General features: G+C 41.6%; 1 protein-coding gene across 1 annotated transcript in view; it reads left to right on the plus strand.

Annotated features, from left to right (window-relative positions):
• The window catches only part of LOC144889029 (muscleblind-like protein 1), a 57,177-nt gene that overhangs the window by 27,033 nt on the left and 12,778 nt on the right, over window positions 1–17,366 (plus strand). The window contains exon 9 of the mRNA XM_078768838.1: window positions 9,367–9,461. Coding sequence (XP_078624964.1) covers window positions 9,367–9,461 — 95 coding nt within the window. The remainder of the gene's footprint in view (window positions 1–9,366; window positions 9,462–17,366) is intronic.

Here is a 17,366-nt window from a genome sequence, read left to right on the forward strand (position 1 = left end):
CCACCGCCCTCTTCCCCTGGTTTAGCTCACTGTCTTGCTATCAAAATTTAGAAAAATGTCTCCTGTTAATTTCTGCTCATTTCCAGGTGAGCAAATGCCCGAACCTTGCTCTAATATAAATGTTGCATAGATCACGCTCAATAAATTTAATACTGATCAGACTGAGCGTTGTCCCTGTCGAATTATGACGTCATAATTATGGCACCAATGACGTCATCGTTCACAACACGTATTCCCCATATGGAGTTATTTACAATGAGCCATGTTTCAATTTTTTCCATGCAGCGGTTTTGGAGATATAGAGGTGCAAAGTTTTTCGGTTTTTCCAAGATGGCGCCTGTAACACATGACCTATGATGTCATGATTATCATTAAAATATTCTAAAGGAGGCACTCATATGGTGAAAATTTCGTGTCCATCAGACCAACAGTTGCTGAATTTTTTGAAAATAATGATCGGATGGAAAAGTGTTGTATCTGTCGAATTATGACGTCATAACGAAGGCACCGATGACATCATCATTAACATATCTTATTCCCCATGGGGAGTCGTTGACAATGAGCCAGGTCTCAATTTTTTGTCCATGGAGTGGTTTCAGAGATATGGAGGTGTGAAGTTTTTCCAAGATGGCGCTTGTACCACGTGATCTATGACGTCATAATAATCATTAAAATATTATACAGGAGGAGGCCCTCCTATGGTGAAAATTTCGTGTCAATCGGACCAACGGTTGCCAAGAAAATGAATTTTAAAAATGCAGACACTGCACACGTATGCACATGAATGCTTAACCCTGCTTTTCGCTTCATGAGCGCAGGGTAATAACCGTCAGTACCCCATGGGGCTATTTTTCATCTATACCCCCTTTGGCTTTTTGGTCATCATATCAGACTTCAGGATCCCATCCCGCGTTCTGTATCCCATACAGTTTTGTATAGTTAGGCAACGCAAAGGCAAATTTGATAGTGAATTCGATCAGATTAGCATTTAAACATCCCAAATGAACAAACAGCATGAAAATGAGTCTTAAATTTCCTTAAGATGCCTTTAGTTTTAGAATTTCCAGGTCATTAGAAGGAGGTACTTATCTTGTTGTAAAACAAATGACACAATTAATATATTTCTTTCATCAATCTTAAGTTGTTCAATCCAGTGGAATAAAGACATGCATTGTGTTATATCTTCAGCAATTATACCGGAAAATATTATACATTGTACCGTAAACAGCAATTATACCATAAATATTATAAATTGTACCATAAACAGCAATAATATCAGACATACAATAAATTGTACTGTAAACCAAAGCATTCAGAACTAGAATGACGCTCTTCAACGTCACAACGTCGACCTATATGGCTACGCCCACATTATTACATCATTATCATACTTGTACCAAGTTTGCTTTAAATCCATACAGCTGTTCTCAAGTTATCACAATTTTATCTGATATGACCTTTAACCTTTGACCTATTGACCCCAAAATTAAATCAGTTAATCTTTACATCATTATACATATCTGTACCAAGTTTGAATTCAATCCCTTTAGCCGTTCTATAGTTATAAACCTATTACAGACTTTAACCTTTGACCTCTTGACCCCAAAATTTAATAAGTTAATCTTTACATCATTATACATATCTGTACCAAGTTTGACTAAGATCCCTTCAGCCGTTCTCACGTTATAAACCTATTACAGACTTTAACCTTTGACCTCTTGACCCCAAAATTTAATCGGTTAATCTTTACATCATTATACATATCTGTACCAAGTTTGACTAAGATCCCTTCAGCCGTTCTCACGTTATAAACCTATTACAGACTTTAACCTTTGACCTCTTGACCCCAAAATTTAATCAGTTAATCTTTACATCATTTTACATACCTGCACCAAGTTTGACTAAGATCCCTTCAGCCGTTCTCAGGTTTTCGTTACCGGGATAACTTATCACGGATGGACGGACAACCTGAAAACATAATGCATCCGGCGACGACCGACCGGAGGCATAAAAAAGTTGTTGAAACCAAAGCATTCAGAATCATTGGAATCTCCCGTGATGAGGCCGATTCTGAGGGCCTTTCTCTCACCGCAGGCAGGTTGGTGGTCTTTGTCTTCTACCGACTCCTCTCCAGCCTTGCTCCCCCAGCTCTCTCTGTGCTATGTCTCCCAAATATTCCTGCAGGTCGCACAAGATCAGCCAGCAACCCTCTTCTGGTGAAACTGCCAAAATCAAGACTCTCTGCTCACCTTCACCCTTTCATTCCCCTTTTCTCTCGCCCTGGAACAAACTCCCCCACTCCCTCAAATCCCACTCCTCCCTCCAGGTCTTTAAAACAGCTGTTCCCTTATCTTTCCCCATCCAAAACCTTGATGTTTTCTACCTCTGTTAATACACCCCAGATCCACCTTTTTCACTAATATTATGCTGTTATCATTCATGTTGTTAGAAGCGGCTTTAGAAAATTTGCCACGATTATAGCTTTCTCTATATGGATTTCACACAAGACGGAAAAACGTCTTGGGGAAGGGAGAAAATTTAAGTCACTACAACCTCCATCATGTGACCTTTCGTCCTTCTGTAAGGTTTGGTTGACATTGGATAAGTAACGACTGAATGTATGTCAGACAGACAGACAGAGACCAAATTGCGGATTTAACTACGACGAGTGAGGTATCCAACAAACAATGCGGAAATCGTGAATGCTAAACCATGGAACCAAGAAATTCCACATTCCTGTGCCACCTTCAGTCGAACGTCAGACATTGACAGCAGGTTCGTGAATGACTTGCAGAATAAAAAAAAACGTACCGTCTGAATGGTTCTATACCCAGTCAATGGCGAATCTGCATATGGCGAATCCACGAATGTCACGGTTAGAAAGTAGAAACCCTCACGTCATTTCCTCATTCATATTTAATTTATGAACTCAATATCTCTATTTTCATTCCAAACAGCATCATTCCAAGCATACATTAATACCACAACAAAATACTGTGTTAAATCACGATTGCATCGAGATATTATCAAAGCAGCTCATTGTCGTAATCTCTTCACTTCCGGATTTGGGAGCAGGTTCGCATCGAGCCAATTTCAAAAATCATAATTTTATTGAGGAATTTATGAAACCTCCTACCTACCTTACAAAATCTGCTGGGACCCCAAAACGTTCCACAGAAGGTTTGGCGAGGCTGGCTCCAAAAATACAACAACAACAACACAACCGGCATTTTAAGGCCATTTTCCCTGCCAGAGTGGGGGTTAGCATTGCGGGCCCCATGACGATCTTCTCCATTTTGCCCTATTTTCTCTTTGCTGGCTCCAAAAATGTTGATACATATTTCAGGTTTTTATGATTTTATGTTTCCGCTTGTGGTTGGACTCCCCTTCTGCTCCTGCTTCCTTCCCTGACCTCATGGAGTGCTTCTAATTTAACTTTCTATGTGCAACAACCTCTTGTTTCTGTACTGGGTATACTGCTCTACCTCTGCAAGTGTATCACTACAAATGGCAGTCATTATTTGTTACATCTGCTGTTGGTCAAATTTGCCTTCAAACTTGTCCTCCAGCTCCATTCCTATCGGCTCTTCTGGTTGTGTCTTCATAAAAGGGTCTGTCTGTCTCTTTGGTGGTCTTCTGAAAGCTGCCAAGGCACTGATGTGTCTGCAAGTCCAACCAGGAAACTCGCTTTGCGCCGAAAACACCATCGCCCTCAACAACTCATTAATCATCCTGTGGGCAGGCTCATGTCTAGAGTTCCTGGAATGACTGCTTCAACAGACTGCTTCCTCTTCTTCATAATTTCATCTCTTCTCACCTCCAACCTTCATATTTAACATCCTTAAACGGTCACACTAGAAATGGCTTACAATTTCCACCTGCAGGACAAACCCGACCGACGATAATCAACAGTCCCTTCACATAGGCCTGTGACGGCGCGTAGCCATTTTAACAGGCCTGATGCCAGCCAGCATTGAGCTCGACTTTTAAAGCCTCTCGCCTCCAATCCCTCCCTTTCCCTTCCCACCCTTGCCCCTCACATTGCTCCATGCATCATGTATATGTATTTCTATCATACCAAGGCTGATAAGTTCCTAGTTGACCTTTAATTTACATAATCTCTGCAACCGCTACCTATGGTATTGGCACCGTTATTCTCAAAAAACTGAGCTGTGGTCTTTCAGTCTTATTTTCTTATTTTCTTGCTCTTCTCCAGGTCTTTGTCGAATGGCTGCCTGTCTTTGTCTTGGAAAGTTACCTGTGTGACTGTTATTTGTAAGAGGGGTACCGACAGATCCAAATCCCAAAGGGAGAAGTCAAGACCTTCTCTTGAGCCTTCAATAATGTGTTGCACCCAACGTTGCTTTCCAACCTGTCTGTCAGTGATATCCGTGGACACTTGAACGGTTATCCGTTTTGGTATACTGTACGTATTTATTTTTTCCTCCCTCTACATGACAAAACCGTGTTACAGTTGGTGGTGCCGTATTGGCATCTCCCGGTCTTCCTCTTAACGATAGGATCCGCTCAAGACAAGTTATGAGACATAGTGAGGCAGATGGTCTCTGTAAACCAACTCTTTTAAAGGTTGGCATAAAAAAAGGAATTGGGAGTAGGAGGTGGGAGAGGAGAGGGTGTGGGTTCTTCAACCAATCCTTATGAAGGCCCAGAGTGAGAGCCTGGGACTTCCCTGCTTTGAAGGACATGTTCCAGGTATTTGACTAATGACTTGTTTTTCCAGATCTGTAGACAAGGATGTTATGCACAGGGTGGAGTCATCCCCAAGATCTTTATTTTCTTGGAGGATGTTCCAAGGAAGCAGAGGGGTCATGGATATAGACAAATCATAAGGTTGGTCCAAACACAAGCCTTAAATTGGCCACTAAGGCTGCTGTTACTTACGGCGTCACTGAAGAGGAACTTCCCCGGATACAGGACAATAAAGGTTATTTTTATAATTATTCTCTGCAGAGGGAAGTTCATTCTGAGTCGTGCAGAGCTCACAAGGTTTTTGTTTGCAATACCATGGAGTATGGCGCCCCCACTCTGGCCCAGTGCAGCTGCTTCCCACTTTCCTCCCCTTCAGGTGGTTGCATCTAAGGCCTTTAATATTGCCCTTTTCTGACCATTTGTCTGGTCTGCCCATTGCAGGCAGGTTGGGAGATTGTATTTTGCCTCTGACCTTGTGGCCTCACTCACTCTACCTGGAATGTTCCCTCAGCACATCTCACAAGCTGCACGTGTTCCTCTCGAAAAATGCCCATCTGGGTACCTGTCCCAAGTCTAATTGGGATGCTCACCTCTATTTTTCCATCCCTCTCTATTATTTTGTCTGTGCATCACATCCTCGTGTTTGTCGTGTGGTGCTGATCCCGACTATCTTTCAGGAGTGCTGTCCATCACTGTTTCGACCCATTATCACTTTCGTCGACCCCTTCCCACATTCCCCCTTTTTTGTTTGAATTCTTTTTTCTTTCCCTCAATTCAATTTCTCCGAAAAGACCAACTGGACAACCCTCCCATCTAATTTCTGAACAATCCTCTCCAAGAAGTTCTGTCGCTCTAGCTTTTGGTTCTCACTATCTGCCATGATCTTTCCTGGGAAAACCACATTTCCAAGCTGGCCTCCAAAGCCAGTCGCCGACTGGGCATCCTCCGTCGTGCGAGGTCCTTCCTTGGTACACCTGAGCTCCTCACCACATACAAGGCTTTCATCCGCAGCTCAATGGAATACTGTTCTCCCCTCTGGGCCGGTGCTCCTGCCTCACACCTAGCTCGGCTTCACGCTGTTGAAACCAAAGCTTTCAGAATCATTGGAATCTCCCGCGATGAAGCTAACTCCGAGGGCCTTTCACTCAGTCACCGCAGGCAGGTTGGTGGTCTTTCTGTCTTCTACAGACTCCTCTCTGTCCTAGCTCCCCCAGCTCTATCTGTGCTCTACAACAACACACAACAGGCATTTTAAGGCCATTTTCCCTGCAAGAGTGGGGGTTAGCCTTGCGGACCCCATGACAATCTTGTCCATTTTGCCCTATTTTCTGCATCTCCCCTTGTTAACCCCCTTGCCCGCATCTCTTCTTCGACCATCTTTAGCCAAGTCTTTCTCGGTCTTCCCCGTCCTCTACTTCTTTCTACATTCATTTCCATCACTCTTCTCAACCAGTCACTTTCATCCTTCCTCAACACATGACCAAACCATGTGCTCTGTCCCCCAAATATTCCTACAGGTCACACAAGATCTTCCTGCACCCCTCTTCTGGTGAAACTGCCAAAATCAAGACTCTCTGATCACATTCACTCTTTCATTCCTCTTTTCTCCCACCTCTGAAACAAACTCCCTCACTCTCTTGAATCCCACTCCTCCCTCCAGGTCTTTAAAACAGCTGTTCACCACCATCTCCTTAGCTTCCCCCATCCAAAACCTTGATCTCTTCTACCCCCATGCATTCACCCCAAATCCACTTTTTTTTTTAAATACCAACTTCTTTCTATCCTGGAAGTTCCAGCAGTGTCCATGTGTTTTATACTTTCCCACCCCCCTGCCTTCCCATGCCTCCTCTCCCCAAGCCCTCTCCCTCCCACAGATGTTCCGTTGTCCCTGTTCTTTGCTGTTGTACTTGTGTGCTTCCCTCTCTCTCCCCATCTTGTCTCCCGCTCCCTTTATTGTATGTTTTGTGTGTCCGTTTTTTTTTGTTTTTGTGATTGATGTTCCCTCTTACATGAGCCTCGATCTTGTATACAAGAAAAAGAAAAGGCTCAACTACTCACAATCTCTGAAATTTGGACATTTTCCTTATCTTCCTGTTCCCATTTGATCATCTTGAGTCTTTGAACATGTTTTTTTTTCCTTTAGCTCTTCCATGACCTTGCTCCTCCATATACAATAAACAGTGAGTTGAGGCCGACTGCATCACTGCCCTGTGCATTCTCAATGAAACCTGACTGTTACTTATTTGACGTCCGGTTCCGGATTTGAGCGTGTTGGACATTTTTCCTTAGCTGCCTCATTAAAGCTGAGTTTTCCACACCAGTTTTGTCGTGTATTTCTGTTATCCTTTCATCCCAGTTGTTAATTGTGGTTTGATCCCGTTTCCGTGTCTTAACTGTCCCTTGTATTATCGAATTTGTGTTCTTGCGAGTGTCTGGCCTAACCCCAAAGGCATCAGATAGTGAGCGTACTCCATTCGGTCTTTTATCTGACACTTTCCTCATTTGGTTTCTTTGACGTTTTCCTGTCACACACCATGACCTATTTTAATTTTTCCCTCTTCACTTCAACCCCCCCCCCCCCCCCCAAAATAAAATAAATGTCATCTAACTTTTGGAGATATTCTGCTCACAGTCAGACAAACAAAACGGGGTGAAAACATAACCTCCGTCCACCTTCTGTGGCGGAGGTAATATTGGGGGTGGGGGGAGGCTTTGACCGGCCTCTCCGTTTTGGGGAAGGAGGGGAAGGGGAGGAGGAAAGATTTACACATGCAAAGAGTGCTTTAACCTCAGTGTTTCCCAGGTAAAAAGGGAAATTGTAATACCCTCTCCCACCATCACCAGGTGGTGCTACACCGTACACATTTACATGGATAATTTATGCCCCCACTCCTGGTCCCCACACCCCCGAATGAGGCCGCGGCCACATAGCACATGTTACCGCCCAGACAAAGTTGTATTTGTATTTGTATCTCGAGTAAAGTATACAAGTGTTTATAGCTGGAGTACCCGGCGTTTCTCAAGCGAAAAATAAACATTAACATATTTGAAACGAGGGCAAATTTAATGGAAAAGCAATTACATCCAAATCAGAATCCATCACAAATGTCAAATCATCATTTCACCTTTTTGTTAAATATCTGCTGGTGATTGTGCCATTCATCACGTTTCTGAGTCAAGTATGATGAGGTTCAGGAAGAAGAAGCCTTTCCACCAACTTCGACCGCTTCTGGAATTGTTTTATTACTTGTGTTCAAATGTCTAGTGATTGTTTTGTATTTATTTATGTGAATGTGTACATGTATATAACTCATTCATATAGACCGAAGACCGATAGAGCTATAATACAGCAAATTATTTTCGCTCTACTATAGTAGAGCACTATAGAGCGAATTATTTTTGCCCTACTATAGTAGAGCACTATAGAGCGAATTATTTTCGCCCTACTATAGTAGAGCACTATAGAGCGAATTATTTTCGCCCTACTATAGTAGAGCACTATAGAGCGAATTATTTTCGCCCTACTATAGTAGAGCACTATAGAGCGAATTTTTTTTGCCCTACTATAGTAGAGCACTATAGAGCGAATTATTTTCGCCCTACTATAGTAGAGCACTATAGAGCGAATTATTTTCGCCCTACTATAGTAGAGCACTATAGAGCGAATTATTTTCGCCCTACTATAGTAGAGCACTATAGAGCGAATTATTTTCGCTCTACTATAGTAGAGCACTATAGAGCGAATTATTTTCGCCCTACTATAGTAGAGCACTATAGAGCGAATTATTTTCGCCCTACTATAGTAGAGCACTATAGAGCGAATTTTTTTTAAAATATATATATATATATATATTTTTTAATCCCAAAAAACCAACTTCTTTTTTTTTCCATTTTTTTGCCTAAAACACTCCCAGGCACTCACTGACGAACCTCTGAAAGTTTGACGAAGATCCGTTCAGCCATCTCTGAGAAAATGGCGACACAAACAGACCAACGGCTCTTATATAAAACCACCTTTAGAGGCCATTTTTCCCCGCAAGCGGGGGTTGGCCTTTTTCGGGAACCGTGGTTGTTGTTGTTTTTTGGTCCCCTTTTTGAAGCAATGTTTTACGGCCGGATGCCCTTCCTGACGCCAACCCTTTTTGCCACCTTTAGCGATAAACAGGGAATTACCAGTGAACTGGTACTCAACTTCGTGGCTCTTATATAGTAGATGATATTTATAAAAGTTATGGACGAGTTATGACTAAACTTGGTGGACGAGTTGGTTCGGTGACAAGAGCAAGCCGATTAGATTTTGGTCCCGATTCGAATCCAGATTTGGCCTCTCAGTGGGATACAAAACATAAACTTTTCAGCCTGGTGGAGGTATTTAGCCTGTTAGGCTAAATTTATTTATTTAGCTTTTTCAGCCTGTGCACTCTACCGAGTACAGTTCTAGTTCTCTCTGTTTTACTCCGTCAGATTTGTATGGCTGTCCTTCGTCTTGATCCTTGCTTCCAATAACACGTTAAAACTCCCACCTCCAGTCACCTTACTTCATTCCTTTGCTATAATGAAATTATTTTCTGCCTCTCCTGTTATCCCTGCAATTCACCCTGTTTGCCATCTTTTCTCCTCCTCCTCCCAATAATTGCCACCTCACGATGTCCCAAGCTTCCATGATTCCAGGCAGCACAGCTGGACCCATCTCCGCAGCACCCTCACCAACAAGCGCTCTGCAGTACATACCATCGGTCGGTGCCAGCCAGGTTTGCTACTTCCTTTTCGACATTTGACTCGTTTTAACCCCTGCTTTTGCTTCCCCAGTCTTTGGCGCACTTGTCGTCATTGCTGCTGCTTGCACCACCACCCATTTACTGCCTCATGCTGTTCTGTCGTCTTGTCAGCACTAGGTTCGAGCTCAGTTTCTTTTATTCTCTATAAGATTTACTAGCGTGACTCACCACACGTCGTTTCAGAGGGACAGGCGTCTTTGACCATTTTGGTGTCTTTTGGATCTTCATGGTGTTTTGGGTCTTCAGGGCCATTTGAATCTTCAGGGTATTTTGGATCATCTGGGCCTTTAAGTGTATTTTGGATCTTTGGTGTCTTCAGGGGCTTTTGGGTCTTAAAGGTCTTTTGTTTCCTCTGCGTCTTTAAGGGGCTTTGGGGTATTTTGGTTCTTCGGGGTATTTAAATGTCTTTTGGGTTTAAAGGGTCTTTAAGGGTCTTTAGGGTGTTTTGGGTCTTTTGGGTCTTCAGGGTCTTTTGGATCTTAAGGGTTTTTTGGTTCCTCTGAGTCTTTAAGAATCTTTTGGGTCTTCGTGGTGTTTTGGAGTCTTCGTGGTGTTTTGGAGTCTTCAGGGTGTTTTGGGTGTACGGGGTGTTTTGGAGTCTTTGTGGTGTTTTGGAGTCTTTGTGGTGTTTTGGAGTCTTTGTGGTGTTTTGGAGTCTTCGTGGTGTTTTGGAGTCTTCGTGGTGTTTTGGAGTCTTCGTGGTGTTTTGGGGTCTTCGTGGTCTTTTGGGTATTCGGGGTCTTTTGGGTCTTCGGGGTCTTTTGGGTCTTCGTAGTGTTTGGGGGTCTTCGTGGTCTTTTGGGTCTTCGGGGTCTTTTGGGTCTTCAGGGTCTTTTGGGTTTTCGTGATGTTTTGTGTCTTCGTGGTGTTTTGGGTCTTCGTGGTGTTTTGGATCTTCGTGGTGTTTTGGGTCTTCGGGGTCTTTTGTGTCTTTTGGGTCTTTTGAGTCTTCGGGGTCTTTTTGGTCTTCGGGGTCTTTTGGGTCTTCGGGGTCTTTTGGGTGTTTAAGGGTATTTTCGGTCTTCGGTGTCTTTTGGGTGTTTAAGGGTATTTTGGATTTTCAGAGGTCTTGGTGGTCTTAATGGTCTTGGGGGATTTAAAGGGTCGTCAAAGGTCTGAGGGGTCTCAGAGGGGTCTCAGAGGGGTCCTCTCTGAGGGGTCTAACGTAAACGTAATTAAGAGTTCACGGACTGTGTTTTGGGTGTAAATTTTATTTGAAGAAGACGTTTTGGTCGCATATAAACAAACAAACAAACATAACCATGTCCGTTTTCTCTATTATAATAAGATACTTTAATAAGATCTCCTGAGTTTAACCGGGGACGTTCCTTTGAAATACATTCCGGCTGTAAAGTGGAGCGAACCTTAGAACTCGGCGACCAATAATTGTAAGTGAGTTGTTTTCTCAATGCGATTCAAAATTTGGGCATCTCTCATGTAGATGAAGCCAAATTGAATACTTGATGCTCAGGTCAATAAAAGGGAGGGCGAATCCACTGTAGAAATGTGTTCATGAAGCTGTGCCATCGTTGCTTTTCCCGTTTATGGTGAAGGGAATGTTGGCAGTTTGCACTATCCTGATTGGTGATCTCACTAAGACCCCTGACACCAAAAGTGATGCACGTCTGGTGTCCAAAAATCCAATCTTTACACCTGGCTGACTGATTAATCCTTGGAAGCACACCGAGTGACACTTTGAATTGATTTTCTTTTCCGCTTACTCAATAAACGCTGTTGGTATTTCTTGGACTGGAAAAACGATGGAAGACTTTGACATCACCGACCTTTCGATGCAAGTCGGCTCTGATGACTTAATGTTAGGAGCTTCATTGTCACGGTGCACGGACTGCACGCCCTTCAGTTTGGCATGCCCATCATTTACCCTTCAGTTTGACATGCCCATCATTAACCCTTGAGTTTGCCATGCCCATCAGTTACCCTTCAGTTTGCCATGCCCATCATTTACCCTTCAGTTTGACATGCCCATCAGTTACCCTTCAGTTTGCCATGCCTATCATTTACCCTTCAGTTTGCCATGCCCATCATTTACCCTTCAGTTTGACATGCCCATCAGTTACCCTTCAGTTTGCCATGCCCATCATTTACCCTTCAGTTTGCCATGCCCATCATTTACCCTTCAGTTTGCCACGCCCATCATTTACCCTTCAGTTTGACATGCCCATCATTAACCCTTCAGTTTGCCATGCCCATCAGTTACCCTTCAGTTTGCCATGCCCATCATTTACCCTTCAGTTTGACATGCCCATCAGTTACCCTTCAGTTTGACATGCCCATCAGTTACCCTTCAGTTTGCCATGCCTATCATTTACCCTTCAGTTTGCCATGCCCATCATTTACCCTTCAGTTTGCCATGCCCATCATTTACCCTTCAGTTTGCCATGCCCATCATTTACCCTTCAGTTTGCCATGCCCATCAGTTACCCTTCAGTTTGCCATGCCCATCATTTACCCTTCAGTTTGCCATGCCCATCATTTACCCTTCAGTTTGCCATGCCCATCATTTGACACTGGATAAGCAAGATGCACGGGGTACACTGGATAAGCAAGATGCACGGGGTACACTGGATAAGCAAGATGCACGGGGTACACTGGATAAGCAAGATGCACGGGGTACACTGGATAAGCAAGATGCACGGGGTACACTGGATAAGCAAGATGCACGGGGTACACTGGATAAGCAAGATGCACGGGGTACACTGGATAAGCAAGATGCACGGGGTACACTGGATAAGCAAGATGCACGGGGTACACTGGATAAGCAAGATGCACGGGGTACACTGGATAAGCAAGATGCACGGGGTACACTGGATAAGCAAGATGCACGGGGTACACTGGATAAGCAAGATGCACGGGGTACACTGGATAAGCAAGATGCACGGGGTACACTGGATAAGCAAGATGCACGGGGTACACTGGATAAGCAAGATGCACGGGGTACACTGGATAAGCAAGATGCACGGGGTACACTGGATAAGCAAGATGCACGGGGTACACTGGATAAGCAAGATGCACGGGGTACACTGGATAAGCAAGATGCACGGGGTACACTGGATAAGCAAGATGCACGGGGTACACTGGATAAGCAAGATGCACGGGGTACACTGGATAAGCAAGATGCACGGGGTACACTGGATAAGCAAGATGCACGGGGTACACTGGATAAGCAAGATGCACGGGGTACACTGGATAAGCAAGATGCACGGGGTACACTGGATAAGCAAGATGCACGGGGTACACTGGATAAGCAAGATGCACGGGGTACACTGGATAAGCAAGATGGACACCACAAGGACTTTCAGGAAGGAAAAATAATCTGAAGGAGGTAGGTAGGAGAACGGGGGTAGAAAAGATCAAGGTTTTGGATGGGGTTAGATAAGAGATGACCGTGGTGAACAGCTGTTTGAAAGACCTGGAGGGAGGAGTGGGATTGAAGAGGGTGGGGGAATTTGTTCCAGAGGTGGGAGAAAAGAGGAATGAAGGAGTGAAGGTGAGCAGAGAGTCTTGATTTTGGCAGTTTAACCATAAGAGGGTTTCTGGCAGATATTGTGCGACCTGTAGGAATATTTAGGGGACAGAGCCCAGAGAGAGCTGGGGGAGCAAGGCCGGAGAGGAGTCTGTGGAAGACGGAAAGATCACCAACCTGCCTGCGGTGAGTGAGTGAAAGGCCCTCAGAATCGGCCTCATCACGGGAGATTGCAATGATTCTGAAAACTTTGGATTCTACAGTGTGAAGCCAAGCGAGGTGTGAGGCAGGAGAACCAGCCCAGAGGGGAGATCGTCGGCTCACACCAATTTACAATGATCTTAGGCTCACGGAGGCTAACCCCCGCTCTTGCAGGGAAAATGGCCTTAAAATGCATGTTGTTGTTGTGTGTTTAGGCTCACGGCGGAATATGTACATAAATTGCTCTCTTCCTTCGGTCTTCCTCATCCACTCGACCTCCCCTTCCACACATATCCTTTATTTCCTTATTATTGCTTCCAAGCTATTCGTCTTGCAGAGTAATATTCATGTATTTTCTGGCTTGTGCACTTACCATGAAAATTGTCCCTTTTTGTTTAATTGCAAAACTGAAGTATACCTGCATCAAAGATTGACTGACTGCATCAAACGGTGTTATTAATATGCATCGACTGCTGGAAGTTTATAATAAAAAAATCCTGGCACTTCCTTTACCATTCCCAGGAAGAGCACAAGGAACATAATATAATTGTAAGAGCATTTGGCCTCAGATGGGCATTTGCAAAGCTATTTTTTTTTACCTGCTCACAGATATTATGCCATTTCAGAGCCAGGTCGGAGGCAAAAATGTTTCAAATTAATAAAAATCAAATCACGTGATGTAAAGCAGGTACGATTCGATCCTATGGCACTCGAACTTTGTCACAGCTGTTGCTATGGTTGCAATGTAAAATCTATATATATATATGTCATCACAAAGCGACCATGTTAATGATGACCATGTTATTTTCGAACCGCCCTATGACCTTGACCTTCAACATTTATGAATAGAGTCGAATTTAGGAATAGATTAGAAGTAACCTCTTCAACATGTCCACCCTCCATCTTTTACCTCTCCCCATCCAAAACCTTGATCTTTTTCTACCTCCTTCAAAATTCCATTTTCAAATCCACCTTCAAAATTCCATTTTCAAATCCACCTTCAAAATTCCATTTTCAAATCCACCTTCAAAATTCCATTTTCAAATCCACCTTCAAAATTCCATTTTCAAACCCACCTTCAAAATTCCATTTTGAAATCCACCTTCAAAATTCCATTTTCAAATCCACCTTCAAAATTCCATTTTCAAATCTACCTTCAAAATTCCATTTTCAACACCACCTTCAAAATTCCATTTTCAACACCACCTTCAAAATTCCATTTTCAACACCACCTTCAAAATTCCATTTTCAACACCACCTTCAAAATTCCATTTTCAAATCCACCTTCAAAATTCCATTTTCAACACCACCTTCAAAATTCCATTTTCAACACCACCTTCAAAATTCCATTTTCAAATACACCTTCAAAATTCCATTTTCAAATCCACCTTCAAAATTCCATTTTCAACACCACCTTCAAAATTCCGTTTTCAAATCCACCTTCAAAATTCCATTTTCAAATCCACCTTCAAAATTCCATTTTCAACACCACCTTCAAAATTCCATTTTCAAATCCACCTTCAAAATTCCATTTTCAAATCCACATCTTCAAAATTCCATTTTCAAACCCACCTTCAAAATTCCATTTTCAAATCCACCTTCAAAATTCCATTTTCAACACCACCTTCAAAATTCCATTTTCAAATCCACCTTCAAAATTCCATTTTCAAATCCACCTTCAAAATTCCATTTTCAACACCACCTTCAAAATTCCGTTTTCAAATCCACCTTCAAAATTCCATTTTCAAATCCACCTTCAAAATTCCATTTTCAAATCCACCTTCAAAATTCCATTTTCAAATCCACCTTCAAAATTCCATTTTCAACACCACCTTCAAAATTCCATTTTCAACACCACCTTCAAAATTCCATTTTCAAATCCACCTTCAAAATTCCATTTTCAAATCCACCTTCAAAATTCCATTTTCAACACCACCTTCAAAATTCCGTTTTCAAATCCACCTTCAAAATTCCATTTTCAAATCCACCTTCAAAATTCCATTTTCAAATCCACCTTCAAAATTCCATTTTCAACACCACCTTCAAAATTCCATTTTCAACACCACCTTCAAAATTCCATTTTCAAATCCACCTTCAAAATTCCATTTTCAAATCCACATCTTCAAAATTCCATTTTCAAACCCACCTTCAAAATTCCATTTTCAAATCCACCTTCAAAATTCCATTTTCAACACCACCTTCAAAATTCCATTTTCAAATCCACCTTCAAAATTCCATTTTCAAATCCACCTTCAAAATTCCATTTTCAACACCACCTTCAAAATTCCGTTTTCAAATCCACCTTCAAAATTCCATTTTCAAATCCACCTTCAAAATTCCATTTTCAAATCCACCTTCAAAATTCCATTTTCAAATCCACCTTCAAAATTCCATTTTCAACACCACCTTCAAAATTCCGTTTTCAAATCCACCTTCAAAATTCCATTTTCAAATCCACCTTCAAAATTCCATTTTCAAATCCACCTTCAAAATTCCATTTTCAAATCCACCTTCAAAATTCCATTTTCAACACCACCTTCAAAATTCCATTTTCAACACCACCTTCAAAATTCCATTTTCAAATCCACCTTCAAAATTCCATTTTCACATCCACATCTTCAAAATTCCATTTTCAAACCCACCTTCAAAATTCCATTTTCAAATCCACCTTCAAAATTCCATTTTCAACACCACCTTCAAAATTCCATTTTCAAATCCACCTTCAAAATTCCATTTTCAAATACACCTTCAAAATTCCATTTTCAAATCCACCTTCAAAATTCCATTTTCAACACCACCTTCAAAATTCCGTTTTCAAATCCACCTTCAAAATTCCATTTTCAAATCCACCTTCAAAATTCCATTTTCAAATCCACCTTCAAAATTCCATTTTCAACACCACCTTCAAAATTCCATTTTCAACACCACCTTCAAAATTCCATTTTCAAATCCACCTTCAAAATTCCATTTTCAAATCCACCTTCAAAATTCCATTTTCAACACCACCTTCAAAATTCCGTTTTCAAATCCACCTTCAAAATTCCATTTTCAAATCCACCTTCAAAATTCCATTTTCAAATCCACCTTCAAAATTCCATTTTCAAATCCACCTTCAAAATTCCATTTTCAACACCACCTTCAAAATTCCATTTTCAACACTACCTTCAAAATTCCATTTTCAAATCCACCTTCAAAATTCCATTTTCACATCCACATCTTCAAAATTCCATTTTCAAACCCACCTTCAAAATTCCATTTTCAAATCCACCTTCAAAATTCCATTTTCAACACCACCTTCAAAATTCCATTTTCAAATCCACCTTCAAAATTCCATTTTCAAATACACCTTCAAAATTCCATTTTCAAATCCACCTTCAAAATTCCATTTTCAACACCACCTTCAAAATTCCGTTTTCAAATCCACCTTCAAAATTCCATTTTCAAATCCACCTTCAAAATTCCATTTTCAAATCCACCTTCAAAATTCCATTTTCAACACCACCTTCAAAATTCCATTTTCAAATCCACCTTCAAAATTCCATTTTCAAATCCACATCTTCAAAATTCCATTTTCAAACCCACCTTCAAAATTCCATTTTCAAATCCACCTTCAAAATTCCATTTTCAAATCCACCTTCAAAATTCCATTTTCAAATCCACCTTCAAAATTCCATTTTCAAATCCACCTTCAAAATTCCATTTTCAAATCCACCTTCAAAATTCCATTTTCAACACCACCTTCAAAAAAAAAAATAACGTCATTGGTCACTTGGTTTGGCCGCCATATTTGTTTTACCACAAAAGCCTTTAAAACAACTAAAAACACATCATGGTGAGGGTCTGCAATCTCTGATTGCTCTTTCTTGTTATATGTTTTATATGTTAGCTCTTACACGAGCCTCGACTTATTATACAAAAATGTAAAAAAAATTTAAGTGTAAATAAAGATACTGTGTCCCAATCTGCAATTTATCCATTAAACTTGACATGAAAATTGGAGGAAAATTATTCAAGTGTTGATGAAAAATGTATTTTTTTGTTAATTGGGTCACGATATGAAAAAGGTGGTTGAAGGACATTAATCTCTCTGTAACTACCAATCAGGTTCCTGCACAAGGTCAGGTACTTGTATGGGGAAACACAAATTTGGCAAATTTTCCTGACAAAAATGAGAGCCGTCATTAACCGTAAAA

The sequence above is a fragment of the Myxine glutinosa genome, unplaced genomic scaffold (assembly GCF_964187855.1).
Source record: "Myxine glutinosa unplaced genomic scaffold, kmMyxGlut1.1 SCAFFOLD_593, whole genome shotgun sequence".
NCBI lineage: Eukaryota > Metazoa > Chordata > Myxini > Myxiniformes > Myxinidae > Myxine > Myxine glutinosa.